Below are 25,072 nucleotides of genomic sequence, written 5' to 3'. Positions count from 1 at the left end.
AAAGAAATAAAGACACACACACACATATATTCTAGCACCCGAGGGAGGAAAATGCTGCACAGGGAAGTAGGGAGGGGGGAAATGCTGATGCACAAGGAAATGGAGGAGAAGGGAATGCTAATATGGCTACTGTACAGGAAAGTGGACAAGGGGAAATAAATGCTGCATAGGGAGCAGAAAGAGAGACAAATAGAAAGACAAATAATAGGAGGGAGGGAGACAGAAAGAAAGAAAGACAGACATACATATATTCTATCACCCGTTAATGTAACGGGCTTAAAGACTAGTATATATATAAAATGGAAAAGGTAATAGCTATGCAGCAGGGGTATTTAAGAAAATTTCAGGATGTTTGGGAGCCTTTAACAAATTATTGTAAGGATTAGATACCATTTTTTTCCTTATTAGTACATGTCCAAAATAGGAGGTGGGGGGGGGGGTTATAATTGTAAGAAATTTTAGGAAATATTTTATTATATGAAATGTCTGTTATATTTTTGTTTTGGAAGGGTGGGAACAGAGGGTGTAAAACTTTTTAAGTGGATAATTATAGAATATTAAGTGTTATATTTATGTAAAATTATTTTGATGTTTTGAAACACTTATTGTGAGTTTTAAAATGAATAAAGATTTAAAATATAGAAATGGGACCCCATTTGGAGATAAGTGCTTGCCAGTTGATGAATTTTGAATTGCACATTGGGATAATATTATTATATGTTCAATAATGGAGGTTTTTTTTAATGCCAATGAAAGAAATCTAATCCATTTTAGAGGTATTAATATATATATTGCTTTATAGCTTTGAACCACCTCTGGATTTCTGAGGCTTTTTGCGATTTTACGCAGCACTCTGCTTGTTTCAAGCCATTTTCAGGTTTTATGCTCAAAGACATGTACATTGTTTTGTTCATATTTTTATCTTTCTACCCTACATCATCCGGAAGGCCGTCTCACCGAAACACGGATCATGTAGGGTCCGTCAGGACAATGATACGTGTATTACCATTTCAGACTTTTATGAGTTCAAATATGTTTATTGATTTCAAAGACAAAACAAAACACAAATATATTCAGTAAGGAATGCATTGAGATCAAATAACAATCAATGAAGAAGTGATGAAATAACTATCACTAGTACCATAACATAGAAAAGCATCATATATCATCCTAACAATAGTAAGGTACAAAGATACCCCAATGCAGAGCGAATAAAAATCATCTTTCAGGACATCCACATCCCAGTCTGTTGTTTTTATCTTTGGATTGTTTTTACTGTGGATCATTGAGTCTCCCTTTTTGTTTTTTTGTGAAGCTTTTTTCCTCCATTTTTTGGTAGATAATAAATCTCATTATTTGTTATCGCTGTGCACAATTTGATCTCTTGTATTTGTTGTGACATTTAAAAAAATTACCATGTGAGCACTTAACACTATGCACTTATCACTACCTATTTTGTAGGCAGCAAGGATAGCACCTAACTCGGTAGGGGCCTAGAAAAGCGGCACCTATCACATGTCAATCAAAGTTGGACGCTGTTAGTAGAATTGTGCCTAGTAGCACCTGAATCGACGTAGGTGTTGGTTTATTATGACAGGGTTTTCTTGGCCTAAAATACTGGCACCTAACTGAATTCAAGCCTAAACACCGTCCCTAACCATACCTTGATGTAGACGTCTACAGCGAGGTGATAGGCATCTACTGAGTTAGGCGTCTACTGGCTAATTCATTTCTTCAAAATTGTTTTGAATCAGTTCTTAATTACATTTTCAATTAACAGCACCAATTAAAAAAGTTAAGTTAGGTGCTGCCTATCTTCAGGTGCTATTTATAGAATCAGGGCCTAAGAGCTCAGTTTAAACTGGCTTGCTGCTTAGGGTTTGGGGTGGGTTTAATGTCTTGACTCTTAGGTTTGCCTTTTTCTAACCTACCAGAATCTCCCTGTGCTGGCTTAGGCATATTTGACACTTGCCTAGGAAAAAAATAAATGGGCATCTGGATGCTTACTACTACAACTATTTATTATTTCTATAGCGCTGAAAGGCGTATGCAGCACTGTACATTTTAACATACAATAGACAGTCCCTGCTCAGAAGAGCTTACAATCTAATTTAAACAGGACATTTCAAGGTTGGGGAGATTATAGCGGGTATAGGTATCTGACAGCAGTGAGGGGGAGTCAAGAGTTGAAAGCAGTTTCAAAAAAGTGGGCCTTTAGATGGGATTTGAACACTGCCAGGGACGGAGCACGACGTATTGATTCAGGCAACCTGTTCCAGGCATACAGCGCCGCTGCTTAACTTCCCTTCTTAGGAGTCTGGGCTTGGGTACAGGTCTGTTATTGTCAGTGGCTTGTGCTGGCACAACACCTATTTTCTCAGCAACCTGTTCTACAGCATGTTGGCTGTGACTCACAGGGTCTTCCCTGTGACAATATATACCAGGTTAAGGAAATCCCAATGCCATAATTAAAGGCATCTGAATTGTTATTTCACCTACTTTCCAAAAGAAATTATGAATACATAACAAATTTATTCAAGCCAAATATATATTCAGAATGAACAATGCACAAACCTGTAGAGCTTCAATTGCATTTTTGTAGCCCAGCAATTGTCCCATGATATCCCTGCTAGTAAATGCCACCTGGCGCCACATGTTAGACACACAGTCTTCACCCTCATCCTTAAATTTCATAATGTCCATCATAAAGTTCCGGCCAAGTCTTGCTTTCACTAACACCCTGTGCTTGAAAATCCCACTATCAAAAATACAGTAAGACAGAGAAATTATACATCACTTGTGTTTATGTCACTGTTATATTTTATACTAGCTGATGCCCCGGCGTTGCACGGGTATTTAATTATAGCAATAACACAGTAAATGGATTGAAATAAAGATACTTTATAGTGGTGAATGAAATTATTTTTTTACAGCTTTATAAAAAGTACAATAATCAAATTATAATGTGAAATATTTGACAAAATGAATACAATACAACTAACACAAAACTTGATTATAAACAACATTTTTAGTTTCACCTCCAGGAGCAAGAACATATAAATTCTTGGGTGAACCTACCCTTGATCAAGCAACATAGAGTTGTCCATGGGAAAAACAGGGGGATCTTAAATCCACTCCACAGTATGTAATAGTCTGTCCCTGTGATTTGTTGATTGTGATAGAGAATGCAAGTCTCACTGGAATTTGCAATCTCTTAAACTGAAAAGGAAGATCTGTTGGAATAAGCGGCATCCAAAAGTTTCAGTATTGATTTAAACAACTCAATATGTGGAAACTCAGGTTGAAAAGAAACTCCATGCAGTTTGTTCCCGGTTCAGAATGGAACCTGTGTTCCTAGTTCAGGATATGTGAGTACTCATGTAATGTAATAACATTATGAACTGGGGTGCATGAAGGAAACAGTTACAAACACAGTTAGAACATACAAACTCTATATGTATGGTGTCCGTGGTAGAATAGAAACGATGTCCCTAGTGGTTATAGTGTCATAGAAAGTGTTTTATAGTTGGAATAACTATGAGAATGGCAGCTGTTTACATTTTTTCCATTGACATGAATGGGTGAAATAAGATTTTCTGTTTGTAGCTCCGCCCACGTGTGCAGGTGGGCCGCGAGACCCCCAGAACATATCATCCCAGGTAGTGAGGGATCAGCATACCAAGTTTCATTCAAATCGGTCAAGCCGTTTTTGCGTGATCGTGGCACATACACACACACATACATACATACATACACACATACATACCTTCGATTTTATATATTGTGACCAGTCAGGCCTTCTGCCAGTACAGGTCCCAGCCAGAACAGAAGGCAACAAGGTGAAACAGAAAACCCGGGGAGGAGTTGGGAAGGAACAGGTTGGGTCTGAGCTGAATAACCTTATTGACCACCGGGGGAGCTCAAGAGGCCCTTGGAACACTGCCAGGGCTGACACAGCTGGGCGGGGTCCCAAGGGATATAAACCTGTCCCAGACAGCAGGAAAGGAAGCCAACTAGGGAGGAAGTTAAAGCCTTGCCTCCCTAGAAACCCTGATGAGCTGAACAGGGACAACAGACCTCAGGCCATGGAAGTAGAGGATTTTGAACAGTCAAGAGAATGGTCTCAATTGGAAGAACCCATGGACTGTCAAGATGCCTGTGTTACTGGAGAGGATAGCTTCCCTGAGCCCATGCAGGTTAATTGGACTTTGAGACACAATCAGTGAGTGATTTTTTTTTCCTTTTGGCTGTTTTTGGAAGCTGTGTTTTACTTTGAATGCTGATTGTGTTTGTATGAAAGCTGAGAGAGAAATTGAGGGAGAGGTTTTGCATTCAACTGGGTGGGAATGTGAAAGCCTGTTTTGAAGGCTAGCAATTTTTGGCAAAACCTAATTCTCTCTCTCCTGTTACCTGGCAGTCCTAATTAAGGTCTGTCAGAGGCTTTCTTTATTTTGCCAAGGACTAACAAAATTGAATGAACTCAAATAGTGAACTGTAGTCTTATGGACTGATTGCAGTAACTTCTTTTCTGCAGTTAGCTTAAGCTCTGTTTTGAAGCTAAGGTCTCCAAGAGGAGGTGAGACTGAAGAAGCAGTAAAGCCCAAAGTGTAGAGTTAATTGTATCCACTACAGTTGACTTGTTTTTTTTTTCTTGGAAGTTTTCCTTTTTGTATTATGTTTTCTTTTGAATGCTGAATAAGGAATATGAGCTGATATTCGGGGACTGTTTAAGGCATTACTTACCTGCTATGGAAACAGTGAGTAAACTGAACCATTTATATTAACTGATTGAGTGCTGTGACTTTTTGGTGTTTTTTCTTGATTTTGAATCCAGTCCTGCAGGGTGACTCCAGGCCGGGTCACACGCAAGCATATATTTTGGTGTAGTCATCAGGATTTCTATGATCCCCTATCCAGGGTTGTACTGATGGCCACAATATATAGATTACAAAACATACATTCTATTGGGAGCAATTCTGAGTAGACAACCAAAGCGACAATACACTCCACTTGTTAGGGTTTAAATAAAGGATGGCAAGAGGGCCTTCAAAGCCATTTACATCAATACACAAAATATGTGTGAATATCCAGCTTTGGCTCCTCTAATTGCCTCCTTTTTTAAAATGTAGCTTATTTGTTTACTGCTGGGTTTTTTTTCTGTTACTTCTCAAAAATAAAAAACAAAACAACAGCACATGTTTTTCTTTTACTTATCCTTTTAATGCAGTGGCTCCAGAGGAGCCAAAGAAGAATATTCACACACATTTTGTGTATTGATGTAAATGGCTTTGAAGGCCCTCTTGCCATCCTTTATTTGAACCCTAACAAGTGGGGTGTGTTGTCGCTGTGGTTGTTTCCAGTTTTCCTCACTTCATCATCTTCTGCATCCCTTTAGCAATTCTGAGAAGCCCACAAAACTGGAAAGTACACAAGCATTTTTATCACATGTTGTTGCTGATTCTCAAAGAAAAACTAGAAGGGTAGTTCCTCTGTGAAGATTCACAAAAGTAAGCACGCAAAAAGCACCCCTCCCCCCCATAGTTTGCACCTGCTGCTTGCTTGCTTGCTTATGCTGGGTTTTACTAAACTGCTAAAGAGCTTCTTACTATGGCCTGGTAAGGTAAATGCTCTAATGCTCATTGGAATTGAATGATCATCAGAGCATTTACCTCTCTAGCCTGCGATAAGAAGTTCTGCAGTTAGTAAAAGGAGCCCTTATTTAGTGGCATTTCTAACCTACAGTGAGTTTTATAGATGAGCAGTGGAGTGGGGAGTCCAAAATAGAGAAGTACATGTGGTGTTTTACTCCACTAACCTAAAGATAACCAAACAAATGTGTATTTTAATTTCTACATGTATTTTCAGTCACTTTGAGCAGAAGAAAAGCTCAGATAGGCCAATTTACCTAGATAAATTACTAGTTATCCAAGTAAACAGAGGAATAGGGGAGTAGTCTAATGGTTAACATAGCAGTTTGAGATTTATAAGTGATCTTCTGAACAGCTTTGGCCAACAGAACTACTGCAACATGGTTTATGACCTTACACAAGTTTCCTTCAAATGCCCTCAGGCTATTCCAAACACTGCAATCAAGATTTATACATAGAATGCAGAAATTTTATTGTGTTTCTCCCCTTCTCTTTCAACATTGCTGGTTTCCAGTTCTTTTACTACACAATCCTCTTGACTCATATGGTGGCTTACCAGTATGAAGTGCCTTGTCTGACCTCACTGGTAATTTATTACTGTCCCTCAAGCCATCTTTGCTCTATCAGATGTTGAGGTCAATGAGCCCCAAAATGTAATCTTTTGTGACAAGGGGACCAGCATCCCTACACTGGTCACCCTTCGTATTGTGTATTCCAACCATAGAGACTGGCGTCCATCATCAGGATCACCCATCTGGAGATGCAAAGGGGAACTCCTCTGATTAAAGAATGAGGCTCCAACCACCAGGCAAAACTGATGTGCTTCCACTGTCTAAGGCAGTTGCTGATGCAGCACATCCCTCTGCAGGCAACAGTATGAGCATATCCTGGAGCGGATGCAAGTGCACCCTTGCCCAGGGAACCATGTCCATGGTCATAGCCATTGATCCCAGCACTGCAAATAATTCTAGGCCATCGGAGCTGTCTTGCTCCGAAACTCCTGTATCTGAAGCAGAAGCTTCTCTCTCTGGGCATCCAGCAGGAACACATTGTATTCCCAGATATTCCAAGATATGTATCAGTTCCAGGTGGCTTTTCTAAAAGTTGACCATCCAGCCCAGCTTCTAGAGCAGCTGAATCACTCTATGAACAGCCAGTCTGCCTTCAGATTTCAGACTGGGCTCTTATCAGCTAGTTGTCCAGAAACGGATATACTTGTATATCCACGCTGCGCAGGTGTGCTGCAACTCCTTCAATCACCTTGAAGGTCCATGGTGCCATGGCCAGCCTGAAAGGTAAGGCTGCAAACTGGAAGTGTTGCTCTTGCACACAGAAACATAAGAACTTCCTGTGCTCTGGAAAAATGGGAATGTGCAGATAGGCCTCCATCAAAACCAGCAAGGTGAGAAATTCCTCAGGTGTCACCAGAAGACTGGATGGACCATTTAGGTCTTTATCTACCATCATCTATTATGTTACTATGTTACCGACCTCACCATCTCCATCCAGAAAAGGGGTATCATGAGGGCTGCATTTACCACCTAGAGGTCTAGAATCAGCCTCCAGTCTTCTGAACCTCTCTTGGAGTATATTGTGTATCTGCCAGAGCCTGAATCATCCTCTGGTATAGCCTCTATGGCTTCCAGATCCAGCAGCCTTCACACTGTTGCTCGGACTTTGACTGTTTTTCCCCTTCCCAGTCCGATTCCAGAAAAAGGTCCAAAGGGGACAAAAGAACTTGAGCTTGTAACCTCTCCTGTATAATGTCCACCACCCAGTGGTCTGAAGTGTCTCTGCCCATGCTCCCCAATAGGACGATAATCTCCCTCCAATGCGCAGAGGCTCAGCTGAAGTCCCAGAGCCTCCAAATTATTAGTGTCGGCTATCTAAATTGTTGCATTACAAATCAGTCTGCCCCTTGGAAGCAGACCCTTGACCTTAAGAGTCTGCACTCTGCCGCAGTCAGAGATGCCCCAAGATTGGGGTCCTCTGCAGTACCACAAAAAGCCTCACAAAAGATAATCAAAAGATGAATTTAAATGAAAAATAAACACGAGCAGACAAGACAGGCTCCTACCACCTTGCTTGTGGAGAGACAACTGAGGAATTGGAGGACAGCCTAGAGAGATGGGAGGCAGAGCAAACGAATGGTACTTTATTTATTTTAAAAATGTATATACCATCTACACCTAGACAGTTTACAAAAAAAAAAACAACATACATAATAAAATAAAACAGAACACTGTGGGGCTCATAATTGAAACAGAAAAATGTCTGAAAACCGGCCTAAATCGGCATTTGGATGATCTAAAAGACAGGTCGTCCACGTGCCAATAATCAAATTGGGTTTTAGATGTATTTAAAAATGACCTAGGCCTTCACAGTGCTGCTGAATGACCAGAGCTAAAAGGGGCATGTCAGGAGGAGTGTTGAGGGTGGGATTAGGGCTGGACGTGGGCCGTCCTAGACTTAGTCGTACTGCATGTACAACCGAAAGTTTTACAACACTGCAAAGATGGAACTTGGACGTTGTGACTTAGGCCATCTAAAACAAGGTCTAAGTTCACATAAGGTATCCAAAGTGACCAGATAAGCACTGCAGACACAAAGTACAGACCCCCACACACTACCCCAATCATCACTGCGCCCCCCCCCCATAAAAATCATAATAACAATTTTACATATCTGCCTCCAGAACATCAGCACCTGGCAGCCTGGCATAGGAAAGCCTAGTAGAGCTGCAAAGAGGTGGCTTACGTGGTCTTGGGGGTGGGTTAGTGAACCATGGAGAAGAGGACCCAGGCCCATAAACCACTCTAATCACTGCATTCATGGTGAAAAATGTCCACCCCCAAAAAAACCCCAAAACCCTTTTGTACTGCCACATAAGTGGCTCCTGCAGCCATATGGGCTATTGGGATGATAGATAGGTGGGTCTAGTAGATTCTGGAGGTGTTTTGGGGGGCTTACCATGACCTATAAGGGAGCTGTAGTGATATGTGTATGTGGGACTCTTTTTGTGAAGTTCACAGCAGTGCCCTGTAAGGTACTCCAGTACTCTGGTGCCATGTCTGGGTGTCCAGCCCATCACTTTTCTGGTCCCTTCCACGCCCAAAAGGTCTTTTTCTAGGCGTTTATGAGTTGGATGAATTTTTGTTCGAAAATGGGGTATAAAGATGGACGACTTAGTGGTCTATACGATCAGACAGCTGGATGTACAGTTGGAGGATTTTTGAAAAAAAAAAAAGTATGCTGGATGTATTTTTTGAAAATGGACCTTTTCCCGTGTCCAACTTTGGGTGACTTGCGACTTAGACCAAAATGGACTTAGATGCTTCTTTTGATTATGCCCCTCTGTATCTATGCTAGTTTCTCTCTCTAAGTCTGCTTAAGTCTCACAAATATTATTTTTTCAAAAAATTTAAATTTATAATGAGGTTCTCTACAGGAATAACATGTCTGTCATATTTGAATTCACCAATATTGATTGGGCATCCATCAAAGTTGAATGGACAGATAGAGCTGTATAAATAGCAGGTTTACCATTAACTGTTTTAACTTAGCCAGCCAGCCAATGAATATTGATTGGCTTTGTCGGCTAAATTTTTAGTAGCTTTAAACAGGCCGAAAATTCAGTGCTTGTGACGGATATGGTCTGGCATTGAATTTCCGAATTTGCAGCCAACTGCGGGTGTCATCCCAGCTAACTCTCATGGGCTGGTTATCAGCCCTTAAAACACCATTACAATATCAGCAGCAGCACTATAAATGTATCAGGAGGATACCAAAAGTCAGAACTGGCCAAATGTAAAAACTTCAAAATCTCTGTCACATCAGATTCAAGAACCTGCAAATCACATTGACTGGGAAAAATCCATTTCAGTCACAAAGCCATATAGTGAAAATGAATTAAAAAAAAAGAAAACCAACATGTGAATACTTACAGTCTGTGTTTAGTTTTAGGAAGTATACGAATGGCTTCATCTAAGACTATCAGGCCTTTTTTCCACTGCTTGTTATCAGCATAAATTTGATATAATAGTTCATAGAGAGCTACAATGACTTTGATATCATCATCCCCACTGACTCCATCTAAAAAAAAATAAACAAAAAACTTTTCAGTTGCTGGACACTGCATAACTGTCACCCAACAGAAAAGAGGAGAAAAAAGTAATTTTATTGCCTTAATACATTTGGGGAATTCCAAGGACCATGGAATTTCCCAATGTCATATAAAGAATTGATAGTAGAACCAACCCCTTAAAGCCCCTGTCTACTGATCACGCTCAAATTTATGCTTTTCCTAAACCGCAGTAGAGGTTTCTACCACGGGTCAGTGAGGAAAATTCTCTGATGCTCATAGAATTCATATAAGCGTTGGAGTATTTACCTCGCTGGCTCGCGGTAGAAGTCTCTACCACGGTATAGTAAAAGGAGCCCACAGTTACGAATAGACATAATGTACACTGTAACAAATAGTTTGAAGTTATCAGAATATAAACCTGGCTTTCAGTGTGAAAAGCAGCATTTATAGCTAACTGGAGTATGTGGGTTAAGGAAGCACCTCCCTCATTTTTGGGATGGCATATAGTAATTGTCCTTAGACCCTACCTTATTAATGTGTAACACACAAAAAGTACCTAACAATAGGCTAATACCAGAACAAATCTAACTCAATAGCTCTCTATTAGAGACAATGGATCTCAAGTGCTAACAGCTAGTAGCCACACGAACTAAGTCTAGGCTTACTAGCCTACATACGGGTTATCATCTGTCCAAAGCATCTCAGTTGAGAGCTACCTAATTTTTAAACCATTTTATAATTTTATTACTTGTTTATTGATATATTTCTCAAATGTAGGCCCTTATGGGAACATTTATACTATTTGTATAAAGTACTTAGCTCGGGTGTGATTGTATACCCGGCCTGATAACCAGCCCATTAACGAGAGCTTCTTCAAGGCATAGATAAGAGCATTTACAAATATTGCAAATATAAAAAAAAGAATCAAAGTATAAATTATATATACTGAAATTCCTTAATATGTAAACCAGTCATTACGAATAATGTAATTTTACCTCGAAGCCCCTCAACCAAGTCTCTTACGAAGATGTTAAATAGGATTGGGCCCAAGACCGAGCCCTACGGCACTCCGCTGATCACGACGGAGGTACTGTGTACAATTCTGGAGGCCGCATTATCAAAAAGATGTGCAGAGAGTTGAGTCGGTTCAGCGAATGTCCACCAGGATGGTCTCAGGACTCAAGGATCTCCCGTATGAGGAACGACTGGGTAAGTTGCAGCTGTACTCACTCGAGGAACGCAGAGAGAGGGGAGTAATGATCGAGACGTTCAAATATGTCACAGGCCGTATCGAGATGGAAGAGGATCTCTTTTTCCTTAAAGGACCCACGGCAACAAGAGGGCAACCGTTGAAAATCAGGGGTGGGAAATTTCATAGCGACACCAGAAAATATTTCTTCACCGAAAGGGTGGTTGATCGCTGGAATAATCTACCACAGCAGATAATGTATATTCTTAATGTATATTTTCTGTAAACCGCTTAGAACCTAACGGATGTAGCGGTATATAAGAAATAAATTACATTACATTACATTACATTACATAATTGAGGCAAGCAGCGTGCCAGATTTTAAGAAAAGATGGGATTGGCATGTGGTATCTCTTCATGGAGGTAGTTAGGGGGTGGGCCATTAGTGTGGGCAGACTAGATGGGCCGTGGCCCTTTTCTGCCGTCATGTTCTATGTTACGAAGACTAGCTGATTCTGGCCATTAAAGAAGACTAGGTGACCGCTAAGGGACTTCAACATAATCACAAAAAGATATATTAATACCTACTCAATTTACTTCCTAAATTTTAAATTAGCATTAAAGTTAAAGTTATCATTAAAATTAGAACTTAAGTACATACGAATGCAGAAACTATATTTAACTATATTTAAACTAGACTGAATGATTCAAACCAAACTTTGATGGAAACTTAACTGATAGCAACATTGTTTAAAATCCACTATTTTAAAATCAGCTATTTTGAAGTTACTATTTTAAAGTTTTAAAATTTAATTAAAGTTAAAGGAGTCAGATTTTTCAGCCGCCGGTTGTATCCCCAACCGCCAGAGCGCAATCTCCTCACATGCCTAGTAATCCTGCCCCAACACTTTCTCGCAGTGACAGGAACCTTTCAGGAACGCAAACAGGAACCTAGTGCTCCTGATTAAGATTATATAGGTTCATTTTGTCTTACATCCGGTACGTGGTAAACGGAAGCGACCTACAGCTTTACGTGTTGACGTCACAATTGAGAACCCACTGATACAAAAATTAATACAGATTGAACAAAAATGGATAGATCGATTACCGTGTTTACAACCACTGGGATTAAATATAGCAGTAAATTGGCAGGTCTTTTTCTAACATTAAAGTGAGATACGGGTCTTATTTCTATTAGGTTTCTTTCAATCTGTATTGTGTTCTTTTTATTTTTTATGAAAATATTAAAACACAAATGCGGTAATAAGAACTTTAATGATATAGTTTATTTGAAAACTATGCTAGATATCCGATTATTTTTGTATCAATGGGTTATCAATTGTGAAGTCAACACGTAAAGCTGTAGGTCGCTTCCGTTTACCACATACCGGATGTAAGACAGAATGAGCCTATATAATCTTAATCAGGAGCACTAGGTTCCTGTTTGCGTTCCTGAAAGGTTTCTGTCACGGCAAGAAAGTGTTGGGGCAGGATTACTAGGCATGTGAGGAGATTGCGCTCTGGCGGTTGGGGATACAACCGGCGGCTGAAAAATCTGTTTGTGTTCCAGAAAGGTTCCTGTCACGGCGAGAAAGCATTCTAATACAATATTTTAATACAATATCAAAAAGCAAAGGAGATCATTTTAAAAACATTCTACAAATCAGGGAGTCTTTTATAAAATACATAAAGCATACACATTTAGCACTGTGCACAATAAATGTTAAAAAAGCCCCCACCATCACTAGGGAGGTTGCACATATAAGTATTGCTATATAGATGTAGAAGATGCAATTTTGTTATAAGCCTGCATATACAAGAAAAGCTAATTAGAGAGCTGATCTCTGAAAATATAACTTTGTCTCCATGGAGAAGGTAATGAATGCAATAGAGAAAATTACAATTCCCCAATGAAGCCTTCCTCCAAAATTGGGATCAAAGCAAAAAAGTTATATGACCTTTTATTTATTTATTAAATTTCTATTCCGCCTATCAACTAGGCGGATTACAAATGAACATACATAAAATGAGACCTACAAAAAATACAAACTCAGTAAAAAATAAATTCAGCAAATAAAAAAGATCCTAGGAAAAGTACATTAAAGCAGAAATTCCTTAATCATAGAAGGATTTTACAAATAAGTGACTTTTCAATAGTTTTATGAATGAGACAAAGTTAGAACATAATCTTAATGGTCCATTCAATGCATTCCACAATTTTGGGCCTGCTAATGAAATAGCTGACATCCAGGTCTTTTTAAATGCACATTCTGGACACATTCGAGTGACAGTTTAATTGCCAATTATGAAAACAACATACAAAAAATTTACAGTTAAAATCCTAAATAAAACGGAGATAACCTGCAAGAAGTGGCAGTGACAACCCTAAACAAAAGCACAAGCAGGATAACCCACATGAAGCAGCAATTAACCCTAACTACTTTACTGGGCAGACTTGATGGCTCATGTTCCTCTTTTTCTGCCATCAATTACTAGGGTGGTTATTTTAGCTCTATTTTTGTCTTGGGCGTCTGATAGATGTCCATATTGAATGGATATCCAAATTCAAATTTTACAAAAGGAAGATATGGATGTTTAACCAAAAGCATGCACTTTTCACAAAGAGTTGGCACTCTTTTTGAAAGAGTATGCACTAATATTGACCCCATAATGAGAAAACCCCCCCAAAACCCAGAATCTATCACCACCACATGTACAAAACAAAAACTCCCATAAACAGTATAGGATATGATACAAAACCAAAATCTTTGGGCTGTACATCCCTATTATCATTTGTTTTATGTAATATGTAAACTGCTGTGAACTTCTATGTGGTATTGATGGTATATAAATAAAGATAAATATTGTATTAGCCAGAAGACTACTTTTCTTGCTTCTTGAAAAATTATGGAATTTAAGGGCAGAATTTTAAATTACCAAAGCACATTTAGTTCTAGAGTTAAAGGGTGCAGTTTCTCGTAACGTAGCCAACTTCATTAAATAATAGGCATTAATAGAATTTGTAATACCAGTAAAAGTTATGAAAGGTTTATTAAAATTCTACTTATGTAACTGTTACAAACCTGTGCCAAAAAAATCACTAGCTACATCATTAATATGAACATCTTTGGTAGGCCATATGTGAAGAGGAGCCACATCCTTTTCTGATACCTACAAATGTGGAAACAGGCATCATCATTTTGTAATATCAAGCAATTACATTGGCATGGGTCATTTTGCCATCTAGACAAGTCCTAGTGACTTAGATACGTGAAAAAGATTGGAGAGAAAACAGGTTTTACAATAAAATAAGAAACTGCTATGACATTTAGGGCTCCTTTTATCAAGCCGCGCTAGCGGTTTAACACGTGTAATAGCGTGCGTTAAACCTCCAGCCGCGCTAGCTGCTACCACCTCCTATTGAGCAGGCGGTAGTTTTTGGCCAGCGCAGGGGTTAGCGCGTGATGAAACGTCACACGCGTTAACCCCACTAGCGCATCTTGATAAAATGAGCCCATAATGAAAATATACCAGTAATAACATTGGCATTCACATTCCTGTCACCTGCAACTGAAAGCTAATCACCATCAATCAATAATCACACAACTCAATTTTATTGGAATAAATATTTGGCCGCAGCTTTATTATCTATCTGAATATTATCTCCACTTACAATTCAATCTGTGTCCAAAACCAACAAACCCCCAATGCATATTTCACCCCCCCCCAGCTCCCGTTAAGTCTTTAACCTTATAAAATTTCCCAAACATGACCCACGGTGACGTCAGGTCATGCTTCCCCTCCCCTTCCCCCAAACATGACCCACGGTGACGCCAGGCCATGCTTCCCCTCGTAGCGGTGTTGCCTACGAGTGTTACATTTATTTATTACCTGCTCATCTCCCAGATCCAACTGGGCCAAATCCCATTTTCTGCCCCGCCCATAGCTGTGACCACCTCCCCCCAACTCCATAAACTCAACCACACCCACCCAAGTCCACATATAACCTGTAATCTACGCCCCCCCCCCCCAACACTGACACAAAACATAACACCAGCACACATGGGAGGGAGGGAGGGATAATTTTTTTCCTGAAAAGACTACTCTACTCTTGCCCTTTCCTGACAGAACTCACTCCAGCCTGCCACAACATCCAGCCAATCCCGTCACTACTCCACCCCATCACCTTAGAAACCTCCTTTTTCTTTCTTACAAGCTCTGTCTATTAACCCTTTCTTACCTCCTCTTATAAACTTGTCAATCCTTATTCTATAGACACTTGACATCACCTCATATATTCCCTTCACCCTATGCCCCCCCCCCATTTTACCCATACCACCATCCAATAAATATTCCCAGCAGGTGACATCAGCTCAGCTAATGTTATATCTACACCAGATGAATCTGGTGTTCTTCTTAACCCGAGGAGAACATTATTTTCCTACATTCCTAAACTTACTTGCTCCACTTCATCACTTCATCATGCTTCTATTCCTTTCTCTCCTCTCTTCTACCTTCCAAAGTATTTAGATCAATGCTGTCTTGTTAAAATGTTTATTTTATTTTTATTTTTCCTCTAACTCTACTTTTCACTTCTCTATTACCCTCCAGGTACTTTAGTTAGATTGTGAGCCTTCGGGACAGTAAGGGAATTTTTCAAGTACCTTTCTTATTTCTAATCTTAATGTATATTTTCTGTAAACCGCTTAGAACCTAACGGATGTAGCGGTATATAAGAAATAAATTACATTACATTACATATTTTATACCGATTAAAAATAGACTTTTGTAGTTCAAAATGAAGAGTGTATGAAAAAGAACAAATATAAACATTGACAGAACGATCCAGGAACTTCAAATACATTATATAAAAGAAGATTTATATAGTACATAGCATATTAAATGTTCTGGTTTCTCCAAACAATATTATGTTCATAACTAGAACCATAAAAGGGCCCCCTCATTTGCCAAGTTAGAAAAGATCTCTGGAAATTCAGATCAACAAACACTGTAATAGTTCTTCAATAATTAAAAGCATATCAATATTACCTGTATCTTTTTAGAGTAAGTGCTTACGACAGCCTTGAGTATTGACACTATAGAATGTTTAAGTGTTTTTCTTTCTTCTGGGGAACCTCGAAGAGTTGAGCAGGCATTCCAGAAGTGCTTTGCTGCTAACATTACAAGTTGATTGCTCTCAGCTTCTCCTCCATATCTGGTAAAAGTAAATTAATAAATACAATAAAAACTGGCAGATTCAATCCATCCAAGATTATCTCTAAGCATGGGCCCTGGACCTTGCATCTCTAGGGACTGCTATGCAGATTAAACTCTCACATTGCTGCCACCATTGTCAATTGGTCTGAGAGAACAATGCAGAAAGTCACATGGTAGAGTTGTGCACTGATGGTTGAGCATGCAGCATTTACTAGTGCTGCCCGATTTGCGTTTTGAATCGATTCACCGATTCACTTTGGGTGAATCGATTCGTTTTTACAAAAAAAAAAAAACTCACCAATTCAAGTCAGCTGCCTTGCTAAAGGGGCTTTCCCTTTGCCGCTGGAGCCCGTCCATCTAATGTAACTTCCGGTTTTGCGAAACCGGAAGTTACATCAGAAGCAAAGACACTGGCAAAGGGCGCGCTAAAAAGTAGTAGTAAGTTTTATAAAATAGTAATAATGAAAGGTCCCATCCTTAATGCATGCTAGCGAGAGAAAGCGCTGACTGTTCCCCCTGCGCGCACGATCCCAGATGCAGAAAATGAACGTGACTCTCCCTCCCCCTGGTTCTGACCTGCAGCTGCCAGTTTTCTCATAGCCCAGGCCAACCGCATGTTTTTCAACCAGACGAAGCACTGATTTGGTGCCAGTAAAGTGGAGACCATCTAAGATGCCGATGCTGCTTTTCAGTGTGCTTCGCTCTCGTCTCTCTTCCTGTTGGCTACAACATGCAGGAGCTGTTCCTCCCTCCAGCTCCAGTCAGGCCTAAGCAAAGGGCTTGGAGTCCTCGGGGTTGGGAGTCTTCATTTAAACCATCCTCACCACCCTTCGAAATTTTGATAATTAAAGTAAAAAAACAAAACTGCATGAGGCTTCCAGAAATCCCAGATTGATCAGAAGGATCCACCCTGGAACTGGATAACTCAATAGGTCTCATGCTGTTTCTTCACTAGGGTGGAGGGGGAAAGATGGATGATGGAGGGGGGATGGACTTGGGGGAGATTAAGGAGAGGGGCGATGGACTTGGGGGAGATCATGGAGAGATGAAATTGGGGGAGAACATGGAGAGGGGAGATGGGGGAGGGATGGAAGAAATAATGGATCTAAAAACAGGAGAGGGAGAAAGATGGTGGACAATGGGATTTAGGGAGGGAAGGAACAGAAAGGGAGAGAAGTTGGACACAAGGGATGGTATAGAGGGGTGGGGGGTAGAGATACTGGATATGAAGGTAGTTAGGAAGAGAATGGGAGAGATGGTGAACCCTGGGGTGGTGGGGAAGGAAGGAGAGATGCAGGATGAAAGGGTAGTTAAGAAAAAGAGATGGTGGATCTGGGGATGGCGGAGTCCATCACTGCAGCTGTGAGGATGGAGACAAAAAAGGAAAGATGCCAAACCTCCGGGGGAGGGAAGGAAAACAGAAGGGGAGGACAGAGATGGAAGATGGATGGTTAGCATGGAAAGAAGGAGACCCTGGCAAGCACTTTATCAGAAGACAACCAGAGCGTGGGACCAACATGATTTGAATAATGACCAGATAACAAAAGGTAGAAAAAATAATTTTGCTTTCTGTTATTAGATTTGAAATGTGTATCCTGCCAGAGCTAGTGTTAGACTGCAAACGTGAGCTAGGATTTAACAGAGAGAAGAAAAGTATTTTTTGTTTATTTTGTTTACACCACAGCGCCAGTGTGGGTAGGAGAAGGCAAAGGAGGTGAAGAGGCTATAAAATAAACCCACCTGGATGTTTGAAAAAAAACAACAACAAACAACCTACCCAATTGTGGAAAATAGAATCTAATCGAAAAATCAATTCAATAGGCTGAATCAAATCGAATTGAATTGAAATATTTTTTCCTGAATCAGGCAGCACTAGCATTTACCAGAAACTTAATGAAAAAATATTCTGTGGTGATGCAGTAAACAAATCAGATGTAATTTTGTGTGTGCAGAACTTACACATTGGCAGTAAACAAATAGAGGAGCATAATAAAAAAAAAGTGTAAGTCCCCTTTTGGCCTAAGGCCTTAAACATTGAAAGTAGAAGTAGGGAAAATGTCCATTATCAAAAAAAACTTCCAAAAGGAGGTTACGATCGGGTAGTGGGGAGCCCAAGCCATCCTGCCCTCGACGCAAGGGCCCCCCCAAACCCCTGAACGGCCCCCCCACCCCGCCGACCCCACAATCCTCCCACCCTCCTCCCCGTACCGTCAAAATCATTGGTCGGACGGATGGGTGCCAAGCCCATCCGTCTGACAGGCCAGCCATCCTTGAATGGCAGGCCTTTGGGCCTGATTGGCCCAGGCGGCTCAAATCCCGCCCACAGGCGGGGTCTGAGATGCCTGGGCCAACTGGAATAGGCCCAGTATGCTTCTGTGAGGCTCCTGTGAAAGTTTGGGAGTCAGCTGAGGGAAGGGCAGGAGCACTGTAAGCTCCTGCCATACAATGCTGGACCTAAAGAATATGGCTTTTTTATTAATTATTTTAGCTTTGGTCAATCAGTATACATAAATCAAGGACCTAAGCTATAGTGTCCACAAAGCTGTTTTTTCAGTCTTTGAAAAGTAGCCTCAGCTCCACCACTCCACCGCTGCGTTACTTTACCATTGCGGGAAGAATTACATGAGAACTCATCATTGGCTGCTTATACTATTATTTTAATGCATTTTATTTTACTTTCAAAATCTTTTCAAATAAATATTTAATCCTTTAGTATACTAATGTACTTAGCTTTTTTGCTGCTGAGCCAACGTCCGGGAGTTAAACCCGACATGCCATGTTTCGCACTAAGAAGTGCTTTATCAAGGGTCTCCCTAAGATAATGAAAGGAAAACGGGCCGTTACAAAACCACTCAAAACCGCCCCCTCTCCCCCCCTTTTATTTGAAAAGATTTTGAAAGTAAAATAAAATGCATTAAAATAGTAGTATAAGCAGCCAATGATGAGTTCTCATGTAATTCTTCCCGCAATGGTAAAGTAACGCAGCGGTGGAGTGGTGGGGCTGAGGCTACTTTTCAAAGACTGAAAAAACAGCTTTGTGGACACTATAGCTTGATTTATGTATACAACGCTGGACGGCAGGATTTTTAAAAGGTACGGATGGCCTGCCTGCTTGCTTGCCTCAGGATGGGTGGCCCTGCCAGGGGGTGGGGGGCCCTGTCTGCCTACTTTGTGCCCTGTCCCAACCTGCCACTAGACCTCCTCTGTGTCCTGTCCCTGCCTACCACTAGACCACCAGAGGGGGGACAGGGTACAGGGCAGGGCGGTGGGACAGGGTACACAATTTGGTTAAAAAAAAATTTTTCTTGGATTTTCCTCCTCTAAATATAGGTGCATCTTATGGTCAGGTGTGTCTAATAGAGCGAAAAATGTGATATTTATTTTTATACCACTTATAACCTAAGTGGTATACATTCAGGTACTCAATAATTTTCCCTGTCTGTCCCAGTGGGCTCACAATTTATCTAATGTACCTGGGGCAATGGGGGGATTAAGTGACTTGCCCAGGGTCACCAAGAACAGTGTGGGATTTGAACCCATAACCTCAGGGTGCTGAGGCTTTGGCTATAACCACTGCACTACACATTCTTATAGATGTGTGCTGGTATTTTTGTACAGAGCTGTTACCTCCTGTTTTTGTACAACCCCACTCCATTCCTGAACACTTGGGTAGTCAATCCCATCTTTTGAGATCTGTTGTAGGAAGCTTCATTTGCATAGTTTTGCTCCTCCTCTCTTGCCTCTAGACTTTAAGGGGCAAAGTCTGCTTCTAGGGGGTTGGCTGCTTTATAGTGCTCCCACCTGGACAGCCTGCATTCACAGTTTGGGGCTTAGGGACCGTTCTCTTGGGAGCATTGCTCACCCCAGGTTCATCTGCTAGTGGGTTTCAGTAGAGGCTGCATGGCTCTGTGTCGGTCTATCCAGGATCAAGGCCGACTGTACTCCCTTTGGAATGCATGGGTTCTGGGTGGGGTGGAGGTCTCCAGCTGGTGCACTGGGCCATCAAAGCAGTCAGAAGAAACAGACAGTCCAGATTCCAGGCTTCTTGAGGCAGAAGATCTCTCTATAAGTTTTTGCAGTTTCCATTTGCAGATCCCAGCACACAGCTTAGCACAGTGAGTAACAGGTTGACAGCCTGAAAGATTGATTTGGGGAGGGGGTGTCTCCAAAATTACATTTTGGTAGGTTTGGGGTAGTTCTGGATTCCCCCATCTGAAAAATCGTAAAATTGCCATTTTTTTTGAGTTTTTATTTCCCTTTCCTGGGCCATTTTTGTGTTAAAATCGCTGCCACAGTGGCCATATTGGATCGCCCGGTTTGAATTAAGTCTTTTATCTGCCTCAAAATACATCATTTTTGCTCAAACACACTTGTGATTGGCTCCTCAGAGATGGATAATGTAGATTTGTGGCCTGTTGTGGCAAATGGCTATTGGAGGAGCATCTGTGTCCACATGCTGTGCAGTGCTTGGGAGGGAAGGGGGATATAACATCTGCTTTGTCGTCCCCCCCAACCTTTGGGGGGTTCTGGTACCTCCAGGTGATATTGTCAATATTTCAGGGGTCACTCAGGTCAAAGATAACATATTTTCCAGTCACATATTTGGTGGAGCTAGGTGCCTGCAGTCTTTGGGAGCATGCTCTACTTCTGCCCCAAAGAAGCAGGTATGATGCCATACCTTCAGCTGAACCTCCACGCACTGGAGGGTGGCTTTCAGCATTCCTAGAGGAGAGGGCGGACATCACCACAGATCTCTGGAAGGGTACAAACTCCACAATGGGGAAACCAGAAAAAGAGGCATAAGTCAGGGCAAATGTCCAGAGATATTTGGATATGGTAGCCGTAGAGCCAGTTGGGATCAGGCAGATAACTTGATATACTTCATCATACCAAAGAGAGGTTCCAAAGACTGAAGACTAATCCTGGATCTCAAAGCGGTCAATGCGGCCCTCAAAATTACTCGGTTCCATATGGAAACGGTGAGGTTAGTGATTGCCTTGGTCACGCTGGAGGAATTTCTGGCTTCTCTGGATTTGATAAGGCCTACCTTCATATTACCATTTTCCTGGAGCACAGATGGTACTTGAGGTTCCATGTCTTGCAACAGCACTTCTAGTTCTAGCGCTATAGAAATAATTAATAGTAGTAGTAGTAGTTCACAGCCTTGCCCTTCGGGTTGGCGACAGCAGCTTGGACCTTTACCAAAGTGATGGTGGCTGTAGCAGCACACTTACACAGACTCAGTATCTGAGTCAATCTGCATCTGGACGATTGGCTCACCAGAGCCCAGTGGAGTCAGAAGGACACTAAGCAATTCACCAAGTCATCCAGTTGCTGCAGAAACTAGACTGGGTGATTAACTTTTGGAAGAGTCACCTTGTTCTGACTCAAGACCTAGAATACCTGGGAGTCCGTTTCGCCATGGGTGTGAACAAGGTGTTTCTACTGGAGTCATTCAAGGAGAAGCTTCTCCAACTGATATGTGCCTTTCTGAACACTCATGCCCCGACAGCCTGGCAATACATTATTGTTTATTGTGAGCTTCTATACTGCTACTAATGACTAGGGAGTCAATTTAGAGCAGTTTACATGAGCTTCTGTAGAGGTGGTACAATATAGAGTTACATAGAGCTTCTGCAAGGTATTAAAATATGTGTGCTTTATACAAGGGCTCTATACAGAGTTAAAAGACCTTCTGTAGTGTTACAATACAGAGTAATTAGTACTGGCATAATTATGCCATAATCAATCATTCTACTTATATTACTGGCACATCAATCCTGAGGTCGATGGTCGCAACCATAGATATAGTTCCCTGGGTGAGAGCCCACTTGCGACCTCTTCAGGAAGCACTTATCTCCCGTTAGAGTCTGCAAAGGGATCTGCTACATCAATGGCTCCCTTGGACAACAGAGGCTCATTGCAGTCTAGTCTGGTGGTTAAATTATCTTTCTCTCTCTCCAGATTATCTCAGCTGCCAAATGCTGGATCCAGGGGAATGGTCACTGTCCCAGAGAGCCTTCTAATGTATAGTGAAAAGATGGGGATGTCCAATGCTTGACCTGATGGCATCGGTGTCAAACAAAAAGATGGCTCGGTTCTTCAGCCAACATCGCGAACCAGGAAGCGAAGGCCTGGATGCTATGGTTCAGCCATGGCCACTGGTCAATCTCCTCTATGTCTTTCCTCCATGGCCCATGATAGGGCTTCTTCTGCGAAGGATCAAGATGCACTGAGGTCAGGTGATTTTCATGGCACCCTCTTGGCTGAAGTGCCCATGGTATGCAAACCTGATTTGGCTCCAGCTAGATTGGGGTCTCAAACTTCCCTGTCACAACTCCTCAGGTAGGGCCTGCAGGATTCAGAATGCTTTGATCTTATGGCATGGCTCTTTAGTGTGAAACTTTAGTGTGCAGGGGTTACTCATCTGGAGTGGTTGCTGAGCTTGGCGTCAATCCCAATGATACTTGTCTTCCTCCAAGAAGGCCTGGAAAAGGGCCTAGCATATGAATCTCTGAGAGTTCAGATAGCTGGGCTTTCGAGCTTTGGTCCTAAGCCCAAGGGGGACTCTTGCGGCTCATTCAGATGTGGTCATGTTCCTGAAGGGCACATTATGACTCCACCCTCTGCTGCATCAGCTGTTTCCAACTGGAAATCTAAATCTGATTCTCAGGGCCCTATGAGCCATTGGACCGAGCTTCTCTGATAGATCTCACTGTTAAGACAGTATTCTTAGTGGCCATTACATTCACCTGCAGGCTTTGTCCTACAGAGATCCCTTTCTTTGGATTATGGAATGGAGCAAGATCCTGTGTACTGTCACATCTTTCTTGCCGAAAGTGGTTTCTAGTTTCCATATAAACCAAGAGGTGTGGTTATCATCCTATATGCCCTCGGGTTCATTTTTAAAACTGGGTAATGAAATTTCTGGATGTGTGCAGGCTTTTGCTGAGGTACTTGGAAGTTATGAACAAATTTTGTTTTTCAGATCACCTGTTCGTGCTGGTTGGATCAGCCCATAAGGGCAGCCCAGCATCAAAAGCCACCATTTCCAGGTGGATCCGAATGGTTATTTCATCCACCTATATTAGAGCTGGAAAGTGGCCTCCTATTTCGGTAAATGCTCACTCTACATGAGGTGTTGCTTCCTTGTGGGTGAAACCTTCAGCATTTCCCCAGAATAGATTTGTAGAGCTGCCACTTGGGCTTCTTTGCATACCTTTACCGTGTTTTACAGAATAGATGTGGTGGCCAAGAAAGATTCCAATTTGGATCTTCAATGCTGGTAGCAAGCTCATCTGTCTACCCTGAATTTGAGGGACTGCTCTGTTATGTCCTGAGTGTTCGGGAATATAGTGGGGTTGTACAAAAAAGAAAGATTAGGTTTTTACTTTGGTAATCTTCTTTCTTGTAAACTTTCACTCTATTCATGGGAGTTACTGATTCACCAGTTGCTTGCCTCAATAAGCTTCTGTTTCTTTGACTAGCCTTACCAAGTTTAGCATCTGCAAATATTGTGCACTTTGCTCCATGGGGTCTCTTGCTGATGTGCCCCCACACTGTTAGTGCAGGCTGAGTCTCCTTGTTATAAATGTTTTCTTGTTTATTCTATTTACAAAAAATGTTTGTTGTTAAAATGTTTATTGATATGAGCAGATTAGACTTGTTTTTCAGAGAGTTTCCCCGTACCCCTCTCACTTCTCTGTTCTCTACAGGAATGGCTGTCTACTTTGTTGAAGTTGAAGGGCAGTCTAGAGATAAGAGAAGTTGAAGGACAGTCTAGAGGTAAGAGAGGAGGAATAAAACTATGCAAATGAAGCTTCCTACAAGAGATCTCACAAGATGGGATTGACTACCCGAGTGTTCAGGAATAGAGTGATGGTATACAAAAAAGAAGATGCCAAGGTAAGAACCTAATCTTTCCTTCTGTCTTCTAAAGTTGCAGGTACTTGTTAGTGTCACAGAAAAAAACTGAAAAAACCCCAAACAAACTTGCAGTCAATCCCAAACAGTGGCATACAATCCTCTCAACAACCCTTTCTATACTGCCTAGAACTGGGCAGCAAATTTCTCATGTAGTGCGTGCTAAAATCCAGTCTACCTCTGTGCATTGCAGATGAATACCTAAAGGCCTCATTACCATTCATTTTAATATACTGTGTGCCCAAGTGTACCATATGAATTAACCTCTACTTATAAAATTATTTTACTTATATTCAAAACCAGAACTTGTAACCAACCAGAATTCATAAACAGACTTCTTATACCCTATACCCCCCTCAGGTCGTTACACTCTGCTACACAACATCTTCTTAATATCCTCTCTCTAAAAAAATATTAATACCATGTGCTTAAACATCTTCTCGGTTACTGCACCTACCCTCTGGAACTCCATACCCAATCACATAAGAGAGGAAACAAACTTAAACCAATTTAAAGCCAAACTAAAACCTTCTTATTCAAAGACGCCTTTGATTAGCCCCTTCTCTTTTAAAGATGCTGTTTAATAGCAACCACCCTTCTAAGGCTAACCGAAGGACAATTTGAGTCCCTTTCTTTTAGCCTCTCCCCTACCTTTTGTTCTCTCCTTCAGTGTTTCTTTGAGTAGAGGGCCACCGCAAGAGCGGACTGCTGGGCACGATGGACCACTGGTCTGATGCAGCAGCGGCAAATCTTATGTTCTTATAAGATTGTAGTTTGACCCCTTCTCTCCTTTTGTATAAGTTTGCCTGTTTAGTTAACTGTACCCACAAATATGTTTGTTAACTTCAAAGTTTTTATTGGCTAATGTACACTGCCTAGAAGCCTGATTAGGTGGTATAACAAATTTTTAAATAAACTTGAAACTTGAAAACTTGTGGCAGCCATTTTGACACTGGACCACCAGGGATGTAAATAGGCACCAAACCTGGGGGAAGGTGTTGATATTTTTTA

General features: G+C 41.3%; 1 protein-coding gene across 10 annotated transcripts in view; it reads right to left on the bottom strand.

The window, feature by feature from the left end:
- The window catches only part of CFAP46 (cilia and flagella associated protein 46), a 473,118-nt gene that overhangs the window by 218,730 nt on the left and 229,316 nt on the right, over window positions 1-25,072 (bottom strand). For all 10 annotated transcript variants that reach the window (XR_004539241.1, XR_004539242.1, XR_004539243.1 and 7 more), the window contains 4 exons: window positions 15,971-16,136; window positions 14,005-14,092; window positions 9,593-9,740; window positions 2,575-2,758 (listed from right to left, as the gene is read on the bottom strand). Coding sequence is in view for 7 of the 10 variants with exons in the window: in XM_033942370.1 (XP_033798261.1) it covers window positions 2,575-2,758; window positions 9,593-9,740; window positions 14,005-14,092; window positions 15,971-16,136 (586 nt within the window). In the remaining 3 variants the exon portion in view is untranslated. The remainder of the gene's footprint in view (window positions 1-2,574; window positions 2,759-9,592; window positions 9,741-14,004; window positions 14,093-15,970; window positions 16,137-25,072) is intronic.

Source organism: Geotrypetes seraphini, chromosome 4 (genome assembly GCF_902459505.1).
Source record: "Geotrypetes seraphini chromosome 4, aGeoSer1.1, whole genome shotgun sequence".
Taxonomy (NCBI): domain Eukaryota; kingdom Metazoa; phylum Chordata; class Amphibia; order Gymnophiona; family Dermophiidae; genus Geotrypetes; species Geotrypetes seraphini.
The sequence above is the reverse complement of the archived record's forward strand: the minus strand, read 5'-3'. Positions and strand labels throughout refer to the sequence as shown.